Source organism: Mus musculus, chromosome 11, assembly GCF_000001635.26.
Source record: "Mus musculus strain C57BL/6J chromosome 11, GRCm38.p6 C57BL/6J".
NCBI lineage: Eukaryota > Metazoa > Chordata > Mammalia > Rodentia > Muridae > Mus > Mus musculus.
Window position 1 is genome coordinate 22,082,501 of NC_000077.6, and position 25,820 is coordinate 22,108,320.

At 38.0% G+C, this 25,820-nt stretch overlaps 1 protein-coding gene across 28 annotated transcripts in view; it reads right to left on the reverse strand.

The window, feature by feature from the left end:
- Positions 1–25,820, reverse strand: part of Ehbp1 (EH domain binding protein 1) — a 281,259-nt gene that overhangs the window by 76,676 nt on the left and 178,763 nt on the right. For 11 of the 28 annotated variants that reach the window (NM_153078.4, NM_001252515.1, XM_017314440.2 and 8 more), the window contains 4 exons: positions 18,552–18,730; positions 17,922–17,970; positions 12,818–13,699; positions 7,025–7,168 (listed from right to left, as the gene is read on the reverse strand). In NM_153078.4, the coding sequence (NP_694718.4) occupies positions 7,025–7,168; positions 12,818–13,699; positions 17,922–17,970; positions 18,552–18,730 (1,254 nt within the window). Of the gene's footprint in view, positions 1–6,955; positions 7,169–12,817; positions 13,700–17,921; positions 17,971–18,551; positions 18,731–25,820 lie in introns of all 28 variants that reach the window. The other 17 variants (XM_011243681.3, XM_011243682.3, XM_030245788.1 and 14 more) reach the window with 2 other exon arrangements.

The following is a 25,820-nucleotide window of genomic DNA, read 5'->3' on the forward strand; positions in this document are numbered from 1 at the left end:
ATTTAATTTTAAAACTTTGATCAACAGAGGTTACTAAGTGTAATATTTATATATTATACTTATATTTTTTTATAGAGCCGCACATAGAAATTACAAAAAGCTACTCAGGTTTTTATAAAAATGATTAAAATTTTTTATATTAATTTCATTTTATTTTACGTATATGACAATTCTATCTGCATCTATACACCACACACTTGCCTACTGCCCATGGAGTTCAGAGAAGGCATCAGATCTCCTGGAGGTCGGGTTATAGATGGTTGTGAGCTCCTGTGTGGGTGCTAGAGTCAAACCTGGGTCCTCAGCAAGAAAACAAGTCCTCTTAGCCATTTGTTTCTATCAAAATGATATTATATGATTTTTTAATTTTTTACCAAGTGGATGATAATTCTATCTTTTATTATCTGGAAAATATTCACTGAGCTAATTTTAAATCTACTATATACAATTATTAGCACACTAGACAAGTTCTATTTAAATTAACTATTTTCCAACAAACATCAAAGTACAGGACTGATAACCTAACCCTCATGAGGACAACATGCATTTTAAAGGTGTACGCTGGGAGCTGGAGAGGCTTCTGTGGATGGAGTGCCTACTGCACTCGCAGAAGATAGGAGTTTGGCTTTCAGTATCCACATGGTAGCCTGCAGCTGCCTGTAACTCCAGGGCATCAGATGCCCTCTTCTGGACTCCACAGACAATTGTACACACATGTGATTACACAAATAGGCATATAATTAAAAATAAAACAAATCATTAAGATTTAACATGTAAAATAGCTTGTATTCTTCTTCTTCCTCCTCCTTCATAAATAGGCCGTATGGGTTTATTTCTAAGTCCAGTACAACTAAGTAACTATTATATTTTCAAAATTAGTAAATCTTAAAGACTGATCAAACTAAACTCTTTTCTGGAATACAGTTTTCTTTGGATTCAAACATTCCTGCAAACCTTTGAAGACAAATACTGCCAACTTTCTAGGACTCACTAAGTGGCGGGTAGGTTCTTCCACCTGCTAAGAAAAGAACCAGATCTTCTGTGAACTGTGTACAATGGTGTGTCATTGTACTGAGATAATAACTATAACAGAAGAAACTTCAAGTGTGCTTTTTAATAGGGCCAGAATAACTTTTTTTTAAAATTTATTTTACTTATTTTATTTTATAAAATAAAACTTTAAGAAATTTACACTTACAAAAAGATTTTATAAGTATGAGGGTTTTGCCTGCATACATGTATAGCAACGTGTTGTGTGCCTCACCTAGTACTTGTGGAGTTTGTAAAAGTTTTGGATCAGGGTCCTCTGCAGAAGCAAGAAGTCCTGCACTCTGCATCTCCCCAGTCCTGCTTCGTCTTTTAAAGAAGCTTTCTCCTTAGCTATTTCCTTCCTAAAAGACCTAGAAGGTGGTATTTACTCATCTTGTTGTCTTCTGAGAATAACCGAGATAGTCTGTTCATGTGGAATCATCCAGGTACGACCACCAGGCTGTGTTCAATAATGTAGAAATTGCTCTTCAGACTTGAAGCATACAGCTCGAGTAGTCATGAAAATGTTTAGTAAAATGTTGGGATTCGGGGCAGACTTGGCAGCTAAATTCTAGTACAAGTCCCCAAACATGAAAAAGCCAGATGTGTGGAGGAAGGGATGATGTCCTAAGTGAAGTTGACTGGTACGAGCTCAGCAGAGGGATGTTAAGGAGCCCAGCACCTCAGACCCACGGGGACTGCAAGGGCTTCTATGGTCTAAGTACAAACACAAGGGAGAAAGGAATGATCTTTAGCGAAAAGTAGTGTACAGAGAAACTATCAACTATAGCTTCAACTATCAACTATATTTACCAAACACTTGGGACTAGATAGTCCTTGTGCTTAAGTGGCACAGAGTTGAACAGAGTAGACCAGTGTGCTTCTAGTAAATATGGAAGAAGACAGTAGAGAGAGAATCAGGAAAGAGAAATAGCAAACGCTTGACACAAGAACATAAGAATGTAGGAACTCCAGATACTCAAACAATTAAACCTGCACTGAGAACTGCAGAGACAGAAGCGGAAGCCAGGAGAGGAGGGCAGGACTGTGAGGGCCTTTAGGACAGTGTAAGGAGCTGGGATTTATTCTATAAGGGATGCTACCAGAGGGTTCTAAGGCTTTATGTCTTCAAACCAATATTTAAAACGTTTTCCTTTTTATAGTTTACAATCCTGAATACCCTAAAAAGTAGAACTTTGCTTCCTTTAACCCTTAGCTTTAACCCTTTTCTGATTTGCCAGAAAATTTTTACTCTCGGTCTAGAAGATAAAGTCTAAAAAAGTAGTTCATCTGTGTAGAGCACAACGAACATTATCCCATGACTATAATATAACTATGAATTACAGTTCTATTCATTTTTTTGGTTTGTCAACAAAAGGTTCTCATCTGTATAGGAACAAAGGACAAAGGGAAATACATCGTTGACAAGTCTCAATCAATGGCCTCCTAAGCAATAAAAAGGTTCTACAAAGTTCTTTCACAACTGCCAGACTACTCTCAACTGGGTCTCCCTCTGGCTGTCTCAAACTCACTCTGTAGACCAGACTGGCCTCAAACTCACAGAGCTCTGCTTGCCTCTGCCTCCCAAGTGCTGGAATTAAAGATATGAGCACTACTTGAGGCTTTCTGTAAACTCCTGAAGATCCTAACCTTAGTATCCATTTTCTCCAAGACTCAAGGCCACTCTTATTAGACATCGACCGACTGATTGATTGTCTAACTTATGGGACTTCCCAGTTACTCTGAGAATGCACAGTGAGTAGCAGGTATGTTCTTCCAGCCCAGAATGTTAACTTTTAGTAACTACCGCACATTATAGAAAGGGCAACACAGATAAAAGTATCTGGAAAAAAAAAAGACTTCTATAAATTAAAGCACTAGTTAGAGTAAAATTAATGGAAAAACAGCAAAAATCATTTCACTGGAAGGAAACTAGACATTTGAAGGTGGGGTGGATTAGACATTCTTTTATTTAACAAAAGTCTTTTTGATCTCTCCAGAAAGATGGAGTTGCTGACTCTTCAGGGAGTGGTGGGGTTGGGGCTGGTAGTGATGGCTTTCTTCTTTCTCTTTCCTATTAATTTCAGTGTCAAGCAGGGAATCTTTTTCTTAATTTTTACAAATGGAAAAACAAAACCAAAGATAGAAGCTATGATCTGTCTTGACTGTTTGTGTCCCTAATCCAAGGGTCTCCACGCCATGGAGAATGCTGACAGACAACACACCTTTGTTTAAGAGTATCTCAGAAACAAGGGGAAATGACCAACCTTAAAAATCCACTTTGTACTTGAAAATGTATTAACCCTGTATCAAGTTTCATATAAAAGGAATGGCTATGAAACTGGACACACCCAAGTTTTTTACATTCTTTGTCTTACATTACTATCAAGTGTCAGAACACTAGCAATAGTCCTGGAATACACTGTCCAGGCCAGCAAACTGCTACTATCAATTGATGTAGGGTTGGGCACCTGAAAAATGAGCACCAGTGAAATCCACAAGAAAAGAATGTTTTCAATGGAACTTGAATTTTTAACAGAGAAAAAGAAATCCTGGAACAGTATCTTCCATGCCACATGCTCTAAGAAATAGAAATCATTCTTCCAGCTCAATAGTGGGGTCTGTGTCTTCTCTCTTGGGACTATGCAGTACAATATGGTAAAAGTGATTTTGAGACTGAATTATAAGACACAGTGAAGGCTATAAGCAAAAGAATATAAGGTAACATATATTGAACAGGAGAAAATATCTTCAAACTACATATTTAGTAAGGTGTTAATGCCCAAGCTATACAACATCTAGCTACAAACCAAGAAACCAAAACAAAAAACCCAAACTTTTAATTTGAATACAAATCTGGGAGAACTTTAATAGTAGTTTACTTGTCACAAGAGAATATACAAATGAAAAGAGCAGTATCAGTAGCCAGGAGGACATTCAGATAAATAACCTATAGAGCTACCACCTCCCGCTGTTAGCAGAGCTGTTCTGTAAAACAAAAGCTTGAGCCCAGAGTGGTCACAGACCTGACTGCTTCAGCACTCAGACTGAGGCATGAAGATGAAGAGTTCAAGGCCAGCCTGGAGAACATACAAGACCACATTTGAATAAAACCCCAAACCACAGCAACAGTTAATGAAACCAGTAAGAAAATGAAGACCGTAGCATCCTGCCACTGCAGAACAAAACGGTGTAGCTGTTTTAACAGTACACAGATGCCTTAACAACTGAGCAGAGACCTACCCCAGTCAATACAGATTTCCCCAAGAATGAAAATGGGGCTGGGCATGGTGGTGCACACCACCTGTAATTAGAGCACTCACTGTAGGGGCAGGAGGGTGTCTGTGAGTTCAGCTGGCTCTATACAGTGAATTCAGTGTCTATCAGGGAACTACCAGGATCCCATCTCAAGCAAGTGAACAAGCTCCAGTCACAAATACTAGGTGATTCCACTTATGTGAGGTACTAAAAAGTCAAATTTATCCTATCAAAGAGTAGAATGATGGGTGCCAGGAGCTAGAAGAGAGGGGGCTAGGAAGATATTGGTTAACATGTATAGAGCTACAGGTAAGAAAATGATTAAGTTTCAAAGATCTGCACTGGACCTATAGTTTACACTTAAAAATAAGATGGTAGGTCTCATGGTAAGTGTTTCTATTACAGTAAAGTAAATTAAAATGAGATATTCTTTGATAGCTTTCAGAATGTCTTACTTTTCTGATCTACTTTCATTTATTATATATCTCTTTGGACTTAGCTCTGTGCACATTACTTTTGGACCTACTAATAGTATTTCTAAACATTTTGTACTTTTCACATAGGAACACAACTAGATATTAATAAATTTTACCAAGGTGTGATTCCCACTTGGTGATAGGCACCCATTTTCGGTTTAGTAAGTTTTAACACTTACATATAGACAAAGTAAAGTTTCACATTATCACTTCCCATCTCTGAGAGCTTGCTCACCTAGCACTAAGCTGATCCCTCCCTCCAGGTCAGCAGTGACAGCTTCCGGTCACCCTGTTCCAGATGTGCATGCACAGTACAGGTAGACACTGTGGCTCGGAGCATCTGTTACTCATTATGCTACTGTGTATCTCAGTAGCTGAGACTCTGTGTCACCAAGCAGCACACGCTGAGTCTCCCTTGTCTTAGGGTGGGGTGTGTTTTGAGTTTTGATACATTTGGGAGTTTGGATTTTCACACCAGGGATGCTCAGACTGCATTCTCTTCTATAAACAGGTCACGTGTTTATTCATTCTTTGCTGATGCACATATAATTTTGTCCAGTTTCTGTGTGGTACAATGTAAGAACTATGAAGCCAGTCACTATGGTATATGTCTTTAGTCCCAGCACTTGGAAGGCAGAGGCAGGTAGAGAGATAATGTATATACATCAAGTATTTTGAATTTAAAATCAATACTCATTTTCTAAATTTATATTTAGGAAATTGGAAACTGATTGCTCAGTTTTCAGTACTTGAGAGAAAATGAAACACTTTTTCCACAAATATAGTACCAATAAAGACGCTTTCCTGTTGCTGGTAAGTACTCTTTTCGCAGTTCTTCGCTGAAGTGGCTCCTTTAGCAACCTAACCTTACTTCATGCCTCAGCTTTCGGGTCCTGAAGCCTATCTCTTCTTCTTTGCTACAAGACAGAGTCCTCACGCCCTGTGCTTACTTTACCATCTTTCTTCCCACCAGAATAGAAAGTTGGTCATGTGAGAAACAGAATTGCTTAGATATACAACAGTTCTGTCTGGCAAATAACAGATTCTATTATAAATTGATGCTATAGCATATAATTAGGCATTGAGAAAGCTAAAATAAAGTTTACATGTTTTTCCTTAGGACAGTTCTCAAAATTAGTGTTTTTCTTCATTTCTTGTCTGTCTGTCTGCCTATCTATCCATCCATTCATCCACCCACCCACCCACCCACCGATCGATCACTATTTTCTTGAGGAGGAGTCTCACTCTGCAGGTGAAGCTGGCCTGGGACTTGCTATGTGGCCCAGGATGGCAAACAACCCTCCTGTCCCCACCTCCTCAGTACTGGGACTATGCCATGAGGCATTATATCATTCCAGCTTAGTATTTTTCAAACTTTTGTGACTGTGATATGTTATTAAAAATACATGTGATTAAAGTCCAGGAAGCATATAACTAAAAAAAAAGATTCACACTTACACACAAATCCATCAAGTGTAATGAATTTTCATATTATCTATTCTCTTTCTTTTTGTTAAAAATAATGGCTCAGTAAACTTATTTTATATCTCCTTATTTCATAAACACCTAAAATTTAGAAATAATACCCTAGGTTGGAGATCAATAAACTGGCATCTACAAGGACTTAAAATAGAATATGATTTTTATGTGTGAGTAAGGTTATTATAATTTTCAATGAGAAGTTTAATATTTTGCCACACCAAAGGATTTCTACTGTTGTATGTTCATTACTATTTGGGAAGCACTACAGAAAATTGGAACCTGGAGAAAATGTGGCTTAACCTAAGAACAGAGGTTTAGGCTTAGGTTCAAGTCCCATTACAATTTACTGACCAGGAGACCTTGTAAAAATCTGTCTTGCTACCTGGGAAGCAGTGAGAATATCTCCATGGAGCTATGTAAAATGCACACTGCAGATACTCAATAAAATGTGAGAAACTATGGCTTCTAACAAAATTCTATAGAGAATTATCTTAAATAGAATATAGTTAGTCATAAGACATAAGTGAATAAAACCAGATATTTATAACATATAATTCCTATTCCAGAACTATACTGTTCCTCATATGCAGCTAACAGCATTGCTTAGCAATAATAACAGTGTAGTTGGTCCCATTAAATGGATTTATCAGTTGAATAAGTGATCATGTACCCACAATTTACAGCCTATGGAAAGTAACGGAGTCAATTACCCCCCTTCGCCCCATCACCGCTGTGTTCACTGTGAACACTGTGTGCTTCTTGCAACCCGTGTTCCTCACATCATTTAGCTGTCTGCTGCAGAGCGCAGGGGCTGCGCTGCCACCATGCTTGCTCCCCACCTTGAAAGCAGCATCTCTTCTTGCTTGCTCAAGCAGAACTCTCGCTCTTTCTTTCAGCTCCTCTTGTCTGGACAACATTCGGTGCTTAAAAGCAAAGACACATAATTAGAAGCCAAACCATAAAAACACAGTTAGAGGTTAGATAACATACTAAAATAGTTAGGTGTACAGTCTTTTTAACAGGACTATCTATAGAAAATATTAATGTTGAGAAGAAACTGTAGAATGAATATATAAGTTTGACAAAAATGAAACATAATATTATTCCCTAATACTGGATGAAACTTCAATATAAATTTACTTTATCATCATCATTATTATTATTATTAATTGCATGTGTGTGCATGAAGTGTGTGCATAGGTGCAGCTGAGCACATGCCATAGTGCATGTGTGGGTAGAAGAGGGCAACTTTAGAGGGTGATTTTTCTCCTTCCATTGTGAATTCTGTGGATGAGACTCAGGTCATTAGGCTTGCACGGCAAGTGCTTATACCAGCTGGGTAACTCTCATTAGATTTTATTTGAACATATTCTCATAAGGTACATGTCAATATTAGATGATATATTCAGGTCTTTTTGTAAACAGATTATAATTTACAAATCAACGATATAATAAAAAGTTCAGCTCTTTTTTATAGTCTAATAGAACCAACAACTATTTATCTTCACTTTATAAAATGCTCAATATTTAATTAACTGTGGCAATATTCTTTAAATTTTTGGAAATATTTACAGAAAATCCCAAGCTTGTATGTATATATGCACGTATACATGGAATATGTATGTAGTCAAAGGTCTCGCTATGTAGCCTAAGCTTATCTCGAACTCTTTATGTAGCTAATCCAGGTTAGCTTTCAGCTCTCAGTCTACTTGCCTGTTAGTAGAGTTCTGGGGTTACCAGGGTGCGCCACCACACTGACTAATGTTGCTATATTCTATAAACAGAACCTGCAAAATTCCTCCACTGATCATTCTCTTTACAATGAACCAATCTTATCAGAATTGAAAACTATTATGTGTTAATGAGTAATCTTACAATGTGTTTTTAGAGAACAAATATTGGCCAGAAATGGAAGCCAGTTCTTAAATAGTGGTATTAATCAAAAGCATAGTATCTACAATAGTTTAAGAATTTTAGAACCAGACATATCTTAATTCCATCTCTTAATTACAGGCAAGTTCCTCAGTCTCTCTCAGTCTGTGCACTCATGGGTAAATGGCCATGACAGTAGACCATTTGCACAAATACGATGTAAGATGTAAGAGAGGGATACAATGAGCACTGGCACATGGTCAGCACATAAAGATTAAACATTAATAGATACATAGTTAAATGATTTATTTATTTTATGTACATTGATGTTCTTCTGCCTGCTTGTGTGTGTGTGTGTGTGTGTGTGTGTGTGTGTGTGTGTGATGTTGCTAGATCCCCTGCAACTAGAGTTACAGACCGTTGTGAGCTGCTATGTGGGTGCTGGAAATTGAACCTGGGCCCTTTGGAAGAGCAGCTAATACTCTCAACCACTGAGCCAACTCCCCGGCCCCATATTACTTTATTTTAACCTCTCAATTTCCCTATCTTAGAATAAAACAACTGACCTGTTTGAAGACCCTGTGTGGTCTAAATTCTACAGTTCACATCTTCAAGCTGCTATGCAATCACTGCAAAGCTGTGTTTTGCCCTTAAAAGCACATAAACCCTGTTTCTAATTCAAAATTTACTTCATATTTATTGTAGGGATTTTAGAAAACAAATGCAAGCTTCCCCCCCAACCTCCCCCCCCCCAAAAAAAAAAAAGAGTTCAACTAATTCTCTTGCCTGAGCTCCTGAGCCTGGCCAACAAAAACTTTTTTTTGTTTAGTGTGTGTGTGTGTGTGTGTGTGTGTGTGTGTGCACATGCACGTATGTGAGTACACATGAACGTGTGCATGTGGAGGTTAGAGGTCATGATGGGTGACCCCTGCTTACTCTCCCGAGGCTTGGCCAGGCCAGGAGGTCCTGCCCTGGATGAAGTTAGCCTGCCTTCCCTCTCCAGGCATGGGGTGACAGAAGCACTATCTCACACTCAGCTTTGTACGTAAGCGTGGTGGAGTTCATGCTTCCTCTTCAGCCCCAACATAGGCATTTCTAAGGGAACTTGATACTTGCTGCTACACTGCTCTGCAGTCAGGTAACTGCTGTACATGTGAGCCATGGGGTGTTCTCAGGGTTATGATGGTCCAAACCAAAGAGACTTCTGAACATGAAGACAAGGATGTCAGTTAGAAAGTTTTGCTTTTCACCTGAAGCTTTGAAGTTTATCATATAACTGCAAGTAACTCAGTGAGCCCTGCTTTCCCAGGTACCAAACAGGCTCCACACCTTTCATGTAATAGACAGTTTAAGAAAGGCACAGGTAAGCTATATAATTGTCATTATATGCACAAAGACTGAAGTGGTATGTCTGTAAGTCCATATTAAGTTGTAGCTTCTGTGAGCTAGTGCTCATTAAGATTCATGTTATTTTACTAAGTACTAAGAATAGTCACTAACAAATTCTGACATAACATCCTTTTATGGAAGATTTGACAGACAATAAAATATATTAAGATATATATCTGAAATTTATAATGTGGTATATAAAAGATAAGCAGATATTTGTATAAAATTTAGCTGCAATTAGAACCTACCAAACATAAAAGTCCACATTACATTTTTGGTGTTAGATACTGGTTCTGTCATCTTCCTGTCAAATGAAGCATTCTATTTATCCTAAGCAGAATTCCTTCCATTGTTCCTTCCTTTCTTAATCATGGTCTTGTTGTGTAGCTCAGGTTAGCTGGGAACTCATGGCAGGCAGCCACCTCCTCTGCCTCCTTATCGAGAAGACTACAGGCAGGAACGACCACCACACCTGGTTTGACTCTAAGCAAAGCTTTTGAGTACAAAGCATGGGGCATGGGGGAGGAACAAGCAAACATAATGCTGTAAATCAGCTGTCACGCTCTTCATCCTGTGTAGCACACTAACTGTGCAGATGGAATCTTAGCAGAATTAAATTTTACAGTTAAATGGGTTAACAGATATTAGTTCATTTAATCCTTGTGGAAAACTGGTGGTTTAAAATGTCAGTTAATAGATCACACTGCTAATTATTGGAGAAAAATTAAAAATGAGAATTCATGTTCTTAGATTATTTCTAATTTTAAGGATTGATCAATTTCTATCTTTAAACATATTTGCTTCAAATATGATTTATAAGAAAAGTCTGTGTTGGATAGAACTAAGGTTCATCAAATTATGCAATTGTCATTCGGCACATAAGGACTGGCATTTTCCATTTCATTAAGAAAAAACCAGCAGAGGACCTGCAAGATGGCTCATTAATAAAATCACCTGCTTTTAAGTCCGATGACCTGAATTCGATCCTGAAGCCCTCACTGGAGAGAACTAATTCCTGAAAGTTGTCTGTGCACGTGCATATGAGTGAGTGTGCACATGTGTATGAGTGTCTGTGCATGTGGGTATGAGTGAGTGTGCACATGTGTATGAGTGTCTGTGCATGTGGGTATGAGTGGGTGTGACCTACAATGACAAGCAATAAGAGCAACGGGATTTCCCAATGCTTGTACTCAATCTGCTGCAATATCAGAATCGTAGAGCCTTCAGAAGACATTTATTTATGAGAGCATAAAAGCAATAAAGATAAATAACATCCTAGAGTCAAATTGTTTAAACTTTGGGTGTCATTGGAAAGGGCTATGAAGAGCTTCTGTGCTCCCTAGTTGTTGGTTGGTTGGTTTTCCAACATTAGAGATTGACTCTAGGGCCTCCAGCACACTGGGCCAGACCTCCTGCTTTGAGCTACATCCCGCAGTCTGAGACCAACGTCAGAATCGCCATGCTTTAGCAGACAGAGACAATTCTGGGGGTTGGGAGCACTACCAACAATTTAAAATCAGAGTGACTTAGGAAGCATTGGTTTATAAAGGTTAAAAAATTAGAAGAACCTCATTTAGTTTAATTTGCTTAAAACTTCTCTTTTCAATGACCATGTAAATGTGCTGAATGTAGTTGGTGGAATGCTTGCCTTCCATGCTTGAAGCCTATCTTAATACCCATCACTACACACACTGGGGACAGTGGCTCCTGGCTCTGATCCTAGCACTCAGGAAGTGAGGGTAGGAAGATCTGCACAGTGAGCTGGAGGACAGCGTGAGGTGCATACATTTCTGTCTAAAGGAGAAGGGAAGACGAAGACGGGGCGTGGGGGAGAGATAAAGATCTGTGTCCCAGTCTGAAAGGGGGCCTGCAATAAACATAAGGAAAAAAAGTCCTAATATAAAAAGTGTATTTTTGGCTGGGGATGGCTGAGTCAGCCACTACACTGACTAAGCACCCCGGTAAAAACATTCGCAGGATCTATGTGAAAACCTGTGCCTCTGTCGATAAGACCCCAGGTGACCGACATGGGTTAATTACTAGAACTCACTGCCAGGCAGGCCAGAGTGGAGAGGGATCAAGAAAGATACCTGACACTGACCCCTGGCTTCAAAAACACATGTACAGACATCCACATATGCGTATACGCACCACACACAAAATGAAAAGTAAACAAAACAAAAGCAAGTGCCATAATTTTATTGGCCGTTTTTGTTGTTCTACTTAAAAATGATCACACACACACCCTACCTTGTAACTGAGAGTATCAGGGAATCAATACAAAAAATTTCAAGGATAAGACTGTAACAAGATGTTACAGTCCCTTGTGAGAAGAAATACAGGTTTTATAAGAATTTTTATTTTAATTTTCTCAAAACAGGGGCCCATTATTTAGTTCATACTAGCCTGGAACCTGCTCTGTAGCCCAGGATGGTTTCGAACTCCTGATTCTCCTGCCTCAGAACACTGGTACTGTGTACCACCATGCCTTGGAGGTAGTAAATATAAGACCTAAGCAACAACACATCTGACAATGCCATTTCTATTGTAACTAAAATATCTAAGGTCACTCTTCTGAGTGGAAAATACATAACTTGGCATATACAATATACACTTTAGAATTATGCGCACATTGAATAGAGTACTGAAATATCCTTGACCTTCTGTTGGAGACAGGGCTTTCTACAGCCAAGGCAAGACTTTGAAATTTTGGTCCTCCTGCATCAGAGTCCCAAGAATTGGGACTACAGGAATATATACCATCCTAAACTTCGTTGACAGCCTAGTGAGCATTATAAGCAATGACATTTTTTAAAAGCTATATTCATTTGTTATCTATCTATCTATCTATCTATCTATCTATCTATCTATCTATCTATCTATCTATTATCTATGTGTATGCATGTGAGCCTGTATGGGTTAATGCATAGAACATGAACACAGTGTATCTGCAGAAGCCAGAGAACGATGTTAAGACTCCCTGGAACCAGAGTTATGGGTCGCTGTGAGCCACCACACACACTACACATAGGTGCTGGTCCTCTGGCGAGGAAAATGCTCTTAACTGACGAACCATTTTTCCATCCCTCATACTGGTATTTTGATTTGAAAAGCTGACACTCCTTATCCTTCGACTTTAGAGTAGGGCTTACAATATCTTATTTCAAACTTTAAACATATAGTTTTTATATATTTTTAGGACAAATGCTTTTATTCCTGTAAACATCTTCAAATGTTCTATGAACACAAAATAAAGAGGCAGCATAGCCACTTACTAAGTATCTGCCCAGCGCACGCGCCGACGCACTTACCTGAACTGCTTTGTTGGGGTGGTCTGCATGATTTAAAGTGCTCTTGTCTGCATCTGGATCAGACTCTATCTGCCTCAGAGAAGCACATGGTTTTTTCGTGAAGTCTGTGTCTCTGTTATATCCAAGTTTAGAAGGAGAGGATACATTTGGCTTTGTGATAGCCAATTCACCATCCAATCTGCATTCTAAAGATCTGGACTTCTCCATTTTCCCTTGTTCCATATCACTGCTGGCATGTACAGTCTGAAGCTTTTGCTCGTAAGCTGAGAGTGGAGACACATCCTTCTTCTTGTCACTGACACATAAGTCACTTAGTTCCAAGTTCTCAGCTTTTAGTCTCTTCTTGCCTAAGGAAGCCAGGGCTTGAGCTGAATCAGTACTAGAACTTAACCCAGGGTCATCAGACCCTGAAGTCCTCGCGGAGCTCTGCTGCGACTTTTGGGGCTCCGTGTCACTCTTAGTCCTGCGGTAGTAAGGGGAGGCTGTGCTTGGACTAAGGTGGTCATCTGGAGTCTGGTGTTCACTTTCAGACTCTCCCACCCCACTGTCAGTTACAAACACAGAGTCATCCTGCGACAGCAGATCCACAGCCCCACGGGCAGGCTGGTGAGGTTCAGGCTCTCGCTTCAGATCGCTGAGTTCAGCGTAGAACTTTTCTTGATCCACAGAACTGTTTGTGTCTGTCTCATAATTTCCAACTTTATATGTGCTCTTACTGCTGTTTTCCTCTATCTGAACCACATTTAGTTCTTGTCCGCTAAAATGTGCCCTTATTTGATAGAGATAAGTCATAACAGTCAGTTTGTCAGGGATTGCTAATAAAACCATATCAGAAGGTTCCAGTAAACGGGAAATTCCAATGCTGGCAAATCCATCGTAAGCCTTCAAAGAGAAGAAGGGACAAACAGACGGTACACTGAGCAGCTCAGTCATCTATCTTAAAGAGACATAATCTTAAAACTTTTTGTTATTGTAGGGCACATAAAATTACTGACACTATACCACAGGAAAAGAATGAAATTACAAGGAAAAAAAATGAATAAAAAGGAGAGAAGACCTTACTACATAACAGTCATCTACAAGCACAAAACAAGCAAGAATGTGAGTTCAACAAAAATCTTAAGAGGAAAATTTTAAGATGAGGATTGGGGTATGAAGAAATGTTAGACTAATCCATCCCCAGCTTCTATCGTCTCTGCCCGCCCCTTTGCCATGGTCATGCAATCACAGCGAAGAAGCACTGCCGGGCAAGCCCAGAGAACTAACTACTATCCTGCTTGTATAAAATGCAAACAAACATTAATCTTAGAGGCATAGAAACATTTTTAATATGACTTGGGGTTAATTTTCATAACGAGGATAGTGGCTTCATTTTTACTTCTGCTGTTTTGGAAAGAATGAAATGTTTTGAATACTGCAAGGTAGCTAAGACTGTGATGTTGATTGTATTATTTTGTTAGCATTTAAACGACTGTGGCACATCAGGTTTTTCTAGTTTTGAAGAACCAAAGCTGTTTCTCAATTTACAGTTAATTATTACTGTCCTGAACTAACCCCTGAAACACACACTGTGTCACTAGGGAGCATTCAGGCTTGGTCAGAAAGGAAGGGCTCTACACTACTGACTGCATTTAGATGTTAGAAATTTCTGTTCTTGACAACAACTTGCATCTAGAAGCACAATTTAATGTTTGCCTTAAAAGAAATGTTAGGAAGTTATTTAATCAAAAGAATTTTTGTGCTTTTATAGCAAATTTTTGCCTTTGAATTTAATCAGTATTCCTGTAGCTTTAACATGTGAAGAAGAAAATGAAAAATAAATTGTGCTATTAAGATCTATTCAACTTCCACAGAATGATGCTTTATAATACAGATTCTTCAAAAATATCTGCTAGAGAGGTGGCTCAGTTGATGTACATGAATAGACTTGTTTGTTCTTTAACATGTTTTAGGAAAATTAAAGTCATTTTCTTCTTTGTGTGTCCTGACTACTTGATGGACAGACATCAATAGAGGACCATCAGGAAATGCACTGCAGGCAGTAGTCTAAACATTTCCTAATTATCTAAAATGCTGACACACTGCTTAAGATCAGGTGTCACAGGTAAATATCTGTTGCGTTGAGTTTTCTCATGAGGAAAGAGGACCTGCTGGTGTTTTGCTTCACTAGCCATTCATTTTATGCATACTAATCGTGTTTTAAAACAAACCAGGTTTCTTATAATATGAGGTAAAATTTTTGTCAAAGAATTTATACAAGTTAACTTCTGCCATGGCCAATCACGAGCTGTGATTGTACATGAAGAAGGGGAGAGTGTTTGTTTGTTTAAAGATATATATGTATATAATATAAATATTATTTATTGTGTGTATACGGGGCTGGAGTATGTGGGTGGGGGGGTGCATGGCTGCTGAGGTGGGTGCTGTGTGTGTGTGTGTGTGTGTGTGTGTGTGTGTGTGTATCTAAGGATAACTTGTGGGAGTTCATTCTCTTTCCATCAAGTGAGTGTTGGTGACAGAATTTAGGTGTTAGGGGCTTGGCAGCAGGCACCTTTATCATGGAGTTAACTCATCAGCCAAGTATCTTTTCAAAGAAAATTATCTTATTTATTCCAAGCTGTTAACTTAGTCAAGGAAGAGTCACTGACAATCATATCAGAAGTAAAAGTGGAATGTAAGATTTTGTTTCCTGGATACTCTAAGAGCACATGACAGCACAAAAGGTTATCAGGGAGAGCCCTGTAATACAGGAAATAATCTATAGGTTGCAACTAAGTTTCTCAAAGTAGACACATTGCCATGAAACACTGCAACTATGTATGCTGACATGTACTGAACAGTGTGCAAAGAGAATCAGTACTAACACCCTCATTAAAAGTCAAGATTATCTGCCATGGCATATCTGTTTGATATTTGGGGGTTGAACCAGTATTTTATTTTATTTTGGGTTTTTTCGAGACAGGGTTTCTCTCTATAGCCCTGGCTGTCCTGGAACTCACTCTGTAGACCAGGCTGGCCTCGAACTTAGAAATCTGCCTGCCTCTGCCTCCCAAGTGCTGGGATTAAAGGCATGGGTCACCACTGCCTGGTGGGGTTGAACCATTATTAAGCCATGCTAACTAAACACTTATTTAGCTGTATCACTAGTTTCAAGAAATCATGCAAATGGATTATTCTTCCTCATGCAATAATTAGAGAAACATATGTAAGTCCATGTTGCTTAAACCTTAATGAGATTCTCGCTCTATATTTAAAAATACATACAGAATAACAAAGGAAAGCTCTACTTAAAGAACAATCATCACTTAATTGCTCGGGCCTTGCTATGTTGCTCAGGCTGTTCCAAAACTCATGAACTCAAGAGTTTTCCTGCCTTACAGGTGTAACACAAGTGACTGGCAATCAGCAGTTCATTTCCTAACGCTGATATCTGCATTTATATTAGTCTGTCACTTCAGTCAAATGCAAGGAAATGAAGATAAAGATATGTTAACTCTATGGATATAGTTTAATAGATGAGAAAAAAGGCATTTCACTTAATAAACATGGGCTTTCTAAGATTATGTAAGAAGTAATTCCTGAGAACCACTTCCTTTGTAGAAAGCATACTACAGAATGCTGGGGATTGAGCCCAGAACCTTCGAGGTCTTTCTCTCAGTGGGATTCCTAGCTCCTAAAAGGTGATCTCTGAGAAATAGGTACTATGCCTTTCAGGTGGCATAGAAGGGAGAGGGGAGAGGGGAGAGAGGAGACTTTTAAATCTACAACTCACATCATGGAAAATATGGCTTTGATTTAAATTCTTAATTAAACTTCTACTAAGATTATACTACTTTAAAAAGCAATAGTTCCATCTAATTTAATAATTTAAAGTATATTAAAAATTTTTGTCTCCAACAGAGATTATTTCCCACCTTGCTCTTTGGGGTCCTTTGTCATTGGATTCCCGCATGAGTAATTTTTTATAGCTATAATGCGCACAATAGTAGAAAGAGGTAGTTATACTAAAATTACAACTGTTAAAATATAAAACTGAATTTGGGAAACAGTAAAATATGTTTTAATGAACATATTAATTAATGTATGTGTGAATATAGACACATATGCACACATAATCTTATGTAGCCCAGGCTGACCAAGGACCTTGAATTAACCCTCCTGCTCTCAGCTCCCACGTGCTGTGCTACCATATCCAGTCAATAATTAATAATTTGAAGGACTTCTAAACTGTCATTTTTATAGATCTTCAACAACTGGAGTAAGATATGAAGGTTCACAACAAAGGAAATGTGAAAGTTTAGTTACAGAATTATGATACAATGTATTATAGAAAATATATTTTCCTTCAACCGTGTTTAAGAACTTGCTGACTTCCCTCTACTGATTACACTTACAGATAAACTCTTCAGGTTAGAAATGCCTATCCTAAGACAAGAGTAACACTGGTTTTTCAGTTGAGAAACTCAGTTCAATACAAACACTGAATGTGCACTGTGAGCAGAGCTTGCTGCTGCTCTCTGCATATTGGAAATCACGTATACTGTACCACCTACAAGAAAACACACTCATCAGCCTTAGCCACAGTCAGCTGGCCCACAGGCCCGATCCTATGTGGCTGCTCTGAAGTCTGATGGGATCTATATCCTCATATGGAGGTTAGGAAGTTCTCATGAAGTATATATTCATATCTTTATTAGAAAGTTTAAAAAAGGAGCATTGTTTATCGTTACTTTGCATTCATTCACAAGCCTATGTATTCTCTTTTGCTTACCCAATAGATTCCTGCTTTTATCTCCTGAAATATTTTTCTAAAGTTACATAATAGTCACAAAAGCTTTGGGTATATTCTTCATAAGCTAAATGTTGCACTAAAAGCAATATGGTTTAAGAAATACTTAACAGTTAATGATATCTGCCTTACATTTATGATCTTTAAAGTCCATGCAAACCATAGTAAACTATGCACGCTACTTAACCTGCACCCAACAGTTCACCTTTGCACGCTGCAGTTACGATCTCACCCGACACCATTGCCTTTCTCAGATTAATAGAAAGATGCAGTGAAGCCAACACTGAAACTTCACTTTCTCCTGGCATTTCTTACCTTTTTGTTGTTTTCTTTAATATCTTGAGGATTCAGAGACTTGTAGTCGCTGAGGGAAAAAATGGCAGAGCGGGTATATGTAATACTTGATACAAATAAATTTTTGTAAGATAAACTGAATCTAAAGATTTGATATTCAATAATATCAAAGGGCAACTAGTAATTTCACAGCAGTTCAATAAACAAAAGTAATAGTGTAGAAAATTAAGGAAACAAGCAAACAAACAGTGATTACATGTTGTATTGCCTAAAACTTTCCCTCTAAAAGAGAAGTTAAGCCAAGTAAGGGAGACGAGCTTTTACAAAGACATTTACCACTAGATAACCCCTTATTATCAATATACGACGGGCTGTAGGGTTATTTGTCTCTTATTTGAACACTAATAAAAATTTCCTAATAATGTCAGTTTTTAATAAGATTAAAGAGAAAAATCATGTTTTTAAAGGAAAACCTGCTCTTAGGTACTGAGAAAAAGGTTGGCATCCTGGCATATACTTGTCTCAAAAAAGGCAAGTTTTATAGTTCAAAAACAAAGACAGTCAAGTATTTTAGAATACATGCTAAGAAATTATTCTGTGTCCTTCTAAGAATGCCAGTTATTTACAAATATTTATGACACTTCTACTTACATTAAGTCTGGTCTAAAGTGGTGTAAAATTGCACAGAATGATAAGCCATTCCTCCACGATGTGGTAAAGTTGGTGATTTTCACGCCCCGGTAGTTTTTTGTAACTTCTCTGCACCATGCAAGCAGCGACTGACTAGCGTTTGGCTTTTGCCCCAGAACAGGACTTGGTATCGGGCTTGGCTAGAATATAAGAAAGAAATAAAAAGGGTGGGAAGGGAACACTAAAAGAAGCTAATGGAAGATAAAAAAAATAACATTAATTGACCTAGCTAAATCATTGGAAACCTTTGATGTCAGTTTGGTCCTTCAACACTGTCAGTCCATGACAACGGTTGCCTCCAAGACGGAGACATAAATCTTAAGTTATTATCTTCTTTTCGCCCATGGCGTCTGTCTGACAAGTAGATAAGCAACACTTTAAACTTTTGGGAAGAAGAAGTCATGAGTGTCCTCGGTGGAAACATCATGTTAAAATATTTGAATACTTAAGGCTGAATAGCTGTGTAACTTACATACTAAAGAAGGTTTCCTAGATGCAATCATAAACAAACAAGATTGGATAAAAATAATGCATTGCCATCTAACTGCAGCATAAACTGTGGCGTTGCAACTACTCTCAGGTATTGAGGATTAATCTGGTGGAGAGATCCGTCCTAGTAAGTGTAAAACCCAGCACAACACTGTGGTAGTCAGAGTCAAACAGTCTTTTTTTTTTTTTCTTTCTTATTTTAAAAATCATTTAATTGGCGCTTGCTTACATTTTCAGAGATTCACTCTACTGTCATCATGGCGGGTTGCACACAGGTGGACATACTACTGCAGAAGTAGCTGAGAAAGTTACCCCCACTGACACACTTCCTCCAACCAGGCCAGACCTCCTAATCCTTTCAAAAACATTCTTCTTATAAACATTTAACAACAATATAGTTTAAATTATTAGCCACGGGACAGTAACCCACAACAGTATGTATTTTGGATATACTCTAAATATTTCTTAATTATTTTTGAGAGCGATCTTTGAATAGTAGAGTTCATTGTATGTGTCTATATCTTAGGCACATGCTTCCCCTAGCCATATACTTAACAGGATAACCATGATAGCAGAACTAAGACTATGTAGTAAGATTTTAATTTTTGTTACTCTCAAAATCATGCCATTTGTTTTTACTGAATAACATTGTTTTTACAATGGTTTTTTTTTTTTTGATATTTGTGAAGGCTGATAGAACTGAAAACTATAAGAATCTATAAGAATCCTACTTAATATTTTTGGACTTTAATTCTTTTAATCAAAATTGTTAGCTAGGAAAACAAAGGAGCCATGTAGAGTAAGATGAGAGAATGGCCATTTGTCCTGACATCATTTAAGTTTAGCCAATGATCCATTCCTACAATAATGCTTATTTAAGGCAGCTTGATGATGCCCCACTTGACAACAGCAGGTCAGTGCCAAAGCTATTAAAATAATCAACTAGGAATCATCAAATATGTAATTTCTTATTTCTATTATCAAATTAGAAGGCATCATATAAATAATAACAACCTGGCAAAGCTGTGTTCTTTAAATAATCACCGACAAATCAAATTCTAAACAGTTCATTAACTGTAAAAACCAACAACTCAGGGCTGGTGAAACAGCTCAATGCACAAAGGCCCGTGCTGCCAAGTCTTCTGACCCGAGTTCAATTCCTGGGATCCACAAGGCAGGAGGAAAGAACAGACTTGTGCAAGTTATCTTACCTCCACATCACAAACATGCACGCGTGCACACACATACATCAACGTGTAATACATAAACAAATTTGGATTAATTTGACCTAATGTAAAGAAAACATGAAACTGATTTCCAGATATGGGACATTTACATTTAATAACTCATTTAACTCTCAACCTAATACACAAAAATGAAGTACATGGCCCATTGTGACCTTTAATCCCTTTGGTCACTTACAGTGATTCAGATTGACTTAGAGGGCTATGAACTTGGGAATCCATGAATTAGGCATATTCTCTAAATTCTCTATTATTTATTTTCCTGTCATTCAAATAATTACCTGTTATAATATTCTATATAAAATTGTTAAAGCATAGAAGCATTTGAGACTAGGTTATATGTCAGGTAGATAATCTGCAATTATAACAATCCATTTGAAACATGCCATTGCAATTATGACTACATATCCCTATCTCTAAAAAGGTCTAATATAAGAAGGCTAGACAAGCTAAGCTAAAATTTGTATTTGTTCTGACCAGAAGCCTGTGTTAAAAAGAACAATTCACTTTCCACAAAAAAAAGTCATAAGCAATGGAGAAAACTGGTAAAATTACAAGCCCCATAAATGGCCATTTAGTTTGCTGAAAAACACAATTAGCAGATCTACTAAATGGGTTATCAAGCTGTTGCCCTTTTATCTAATATTCTGCAGAGGGTCATAAAAATTAACAAATTATTTTGAAAATGTTGCCATGTAGCTGGAGGAGACAGCGATCTCTTGCTATCAGGTGAGTTATTGGACCCTGCTTTAATTCCCTCATCTGTAAATGGCAACTACAGTGGTAACTAGAAACAGGCAAACATGGACACACAGTGCTGTAGCAGCAAGACCTCCTCCTCACTCCCTCTTGCCTACCACTCTTCCCTTGATCACTTTCAGTGATACTCATCTTTGGTTGTTCCTTACTTCAGTTGTGTTCTGAGCTTTGAAGACACTATTGCACTTGCCTGGTTCTCTCAGATATTTGAACAGTAACCTTCAATACAACCTTCTGTGTGGCACTGTCCTAACAAAACAGCCCAGGTCCATCCACCCCAACACAGCACTCCTGACTCCTCCTACCTTGCTCTATTTTTCCACAATATCTATCCTTTGTAGTCGGTATGTGTTAGACTTACTAGTTATTATCTGCCTGTACTAAAAAGAACTCTGTTAAGTCAAGACTTTCAATCTGCCTTATTTACTAGCCTCTCTTAGGTTTCCAGATCAATTCCTGATGCACAGAAAACAATCAGTAAGTGATAACTGCAATTATCATGCTGTGACCCTGCACCACCAGGACCACATATTATCTTTATCACCAGCACTATATGTCATTACCAGCATCATCCTGTCACCATGCACCACCACAGACCACAGCCCCATACTGTCACCATATAGTTTCAGCACCACACTATCAACCAAGAATCATCAGCACAGAGTCCTACTTTTGTTTTTTGTTTTTTTTTTTTTTTGAGACTCCTTTCTAATTTCAAATTTGTTTAAGAAAATAAATTGATACTTTAAAATAAAGTGATATCTTTTTCTAAACAAAGCTTTACCTAGTGAATATTATTTGTATCTTGATATTCTGTGTATGAAACAAGGTTCATGCAAGCTTAAAAATGACTAATTTATGTTTTCCAAAGAAAGGATATCAAAATCTATCCATCAAATATAGACATTAAGGACTAAGGATGGTGGTGCACACCTTTAATCCCAGTACTCGGAGGCTGAGAGGGAGGCAGAGGCAGGCAGATCTCTGTGAGTTCAAAATTCAACTCTATATAGTGTGTTCCAGGACAGCCAGGATGACATAGAGAGACCCAGTTTCTCAAAAAAAAATTATAAAGTAACTTTCAAATATAATTTTAATATCACAATCTAGCAGATTACTGTTGAAAATAAGGTTGCTGAATTATTCTTCCTAACAATAGCAACGGCATCTCATTCAGATAACCTAAATAACTCACTGTAAAAATTTCTAAATTTTAGTAGCTTTGAGAACCTGTAGTTCCATTTCCTACTGCTCTACGCTTGTGTGCGGTTTCTCTGTCTTGTGAGATCTCCTTCGTCCATGGGCATAGCCACACAGTCCTTTGGTATTTCTCCCATAGTTCTCCTTCCATCATCCCTCCTCACTCGCAGGCTCCAGCTCTCACTTCCACACACATGATTCCCACATACACAAATATGGTTCCAACTCTCTCAAGATGACATTTCCAGCTGGCTGTCCTTCCTGCCATATAAAATTTGAACTCAATATGTTTAAAATTATGAATTTCCTTATAACCTGATTCTTTTTATTGTGTTTGAAAATAATACTGTTATTGTCCCAACTGTATGGATTTCAGCCTCAGAATCATTTTTAAATTCTTCTTTTATATGCCACTTACTAGTTAATGCATGGGAATGTATCTATCCTTGTTATGGTTGTAATTTTTTTTGTAATTTTATCATCTATCTCCTTTTGCCGAGGTTATTGCCTCAGTCTTCCTTGTTGCCAATTCCTCCTTTCCTGATCCATTATCAAAGCATGGTGTTCTTACAACACATCTAATATCCCTGCTGGTTGTCAGCACATAAAAAATATCACATTTCTGTACACTAAAACCCAAATCATGCTAAATGTGTTTACTAGCATAATTCACCAGTCTAACTCATCCTATACTTTCTGCTGAAACCCTAGCTTCCCCATCTCCGGTGTGTCCATACAGATCATCACTTCTGCCACACACACAACTGTGACAACACCACACTATTCTTTCAAGAATCAATTTAACTGCCATCTGTACAAAAATCTCATCTTAATTCCCAACCAGTAGGCAGGAGCCACTTTCAATATTCTCTTGATGTTCTGTGTCTCCTACATGAGATTATACTATATTCTATAGAGCATATTCTTACAGTGCTCACAGAATACATGCTGAGTATCAAAGTACCATATACAAACTTTACATATGCCTTTAAGATAGCAATGGCTGTTTCTAAAACACAGTCAGAGAAACTCGGGCTACAAAGGTAGAAGTAGATGTATCTATACCAGAGTATTTCCATACCAACTGAGACTGCTCTCAATATACATTTCACATTCAAAGGTAATACAGCTTTAAGAACTCAGTATATATTGTACATTTCTTGAAACTAGCATTACCAAAACAAACCAACAAACAACCCAAAGGCAACTGTTCAAAACAAGTTAAAACTCAGGAGTTCCTAGAAAAACCCCTTTGTCCATTCTGCTGGACTTTTAGATTTTGGACTAGAACCAGAATAAGAACTAATTAAGCCCAGTTCAGTAAGATATGTGCTATTATTGCTAAAACTGATGGGTATTTTGGTCTTTACATTAGGATTCTTGGAGACTTTCCTCAATTATTGCAAATCATGCTTAGAGAACATTGGCTAGATCTGATTTTAGCATTTGGTAAGTCAAGAATAGCAGCAATGGTGAGAACAAGAACATCTGCATCTGCATTATTCGTGCATCTCTGTCCCCATCCCCTTCCTCCCTCTCTGGCTTTCCCAAGGTGACACCATTCATCTCCCTCCTCTCATTTGCCACCCTCCCCTCCTCTCTCTAAACAAGGGCTCTCCATTCCAGCCTCTGGCCTCATTAATTCGTAGAGTATGGCCTTGAACTCTTCATTCTCCTGCCTTATCAGAGGGCTAGAATTACAGGCTGTGGTTAGAGCAGTGTACGCATGCAAGAGAGTGAACCCAAAGAACCCGTGTGTGAGGCTCTAAGCCACACCCCAGCACTTCTCTCTTATAGTAAAAGATCTATTCTGATAGAGTATTATAACACTGCTAGATAACTTTTAGGTTTATGCTCTGATTAAAACAATACTGAGAACTCTCAGCTACGTTAACATTTTTTTTTTTTTTTTTTTTTTTTTTTTTTTTTTTGGAGACAGGGTTTCTCTGTATAGCCCTGGCTGTCCTGGATCTCACTTTGTAGACCAGGCTGACCTTGAACGCAGAAATTTGTCTGCCTCTGCCTCTGCCTCTGCCTCTGCCTCCCAAGTGCTGGGATTAAAGGCGTGTGCCACCACCGCCCAGCACGTTAACACTTTTTAAGAGCAGAAAAATATTAGAAAAGGTTTTAAAGAGCTATCCGACAATTATTCCAAAGCACAGCAGTGGAATAATGCCAAGTCAGACAGTAAATCAGTCTTGGTATTATCTCTATAAAGGTTACCTCACAGAGTGAGCCTGCGCTACTGGATGCTAAGTGGACTCTTACAGCAAGAGTAGGAGCATGACTGCCTCCAAGGTAATATGAGCGAAACGTACACTGAGTGCAAATATAATGGAAGGAAATAGGAGTTAGATTCACTTACCATCCAGCTTAACTGAGAAAAGGAAAGACCCATCAGGGGTATGGACAGATCAGAAACTCAGTTTTGTTGAGAAACTTAATTTATCTCCTCAGAGAGAAAGGGTTAAAACACAGTGGCCCTTTCTTAGTGAAGAAACCATCAAATTTATCCAATATATTTACAATTTCCATGGGAAATTCATTAGATAAATCTGAACTATTATGTGTTACAAGGGGACAGAACTTACTCTAACAAAGGACCGTGCTTGATGAACCACACACACCTGACGGCCTATGAATAAACTCTAAATGAAAATTAGAAACAAATGCCCAGCATCCTATGCTTAGAATACGTTATATACAATCAGGACCTTGAAAACCTGTGGACAGGACATTATAGCACCATATACTCTATAAGCCTCAATGGATTCTATAAGCCTCAAGAGGATTCATTAACTGAACCGACAATAATTTTGTATTTATAGCACTTGACACTATGATGCAAAAGAAAGTTTCCTGTCCTTCTTAACTTTAAACCTGGTGCTGAGCAACTATGTATATCTTTCCCTGATGAAAGGCCTAATGATCAAAATATAGGAAAAATTCTTAAAACAGTAAGGGAAATAAGGTCAACCAATATAATGATGGACAAAAATGAAAGAGTACTTTCAACTTTTTACTTGAATATAAAATGAAGTCTAAGTATCTAGAAAATATGAACCTTTGTCTAGTCACCTGAGTATTCAGAAAACTGCAGAAGGTACTAACACATGTTTTCCCTAGACAGGCTGACATTTTAATAGATATTTTCATTGAAATGATACTAGCAAGATTAAAACTATTAACAGGCAAGTCTGTGGGAGAGAAAAGTTTTCATTCAGAGTTGATGAGAAACTCTGGTAAGATTTATTCCGTTAAAATTTACAGACATGGACATCCTATGACCCAACCATTCCTAGGTTTATGGAATATAGAAATACATGCTTGGCAACCAAGACAACACACGTGTACACAAATATTCACAATAGCACTGCTCATAACTTTCCAAATATGAAACAATCACCAAACAATAGTATTAGGCATCACCTAGAATACAAGACAAGAATAGACTTCAGATTTGCATCTTTTTTTAAAAAAAACCAGTAGTGAAATTAACATTTTAACAACTTTTGGAACATCTACTTGAATTCTCCAG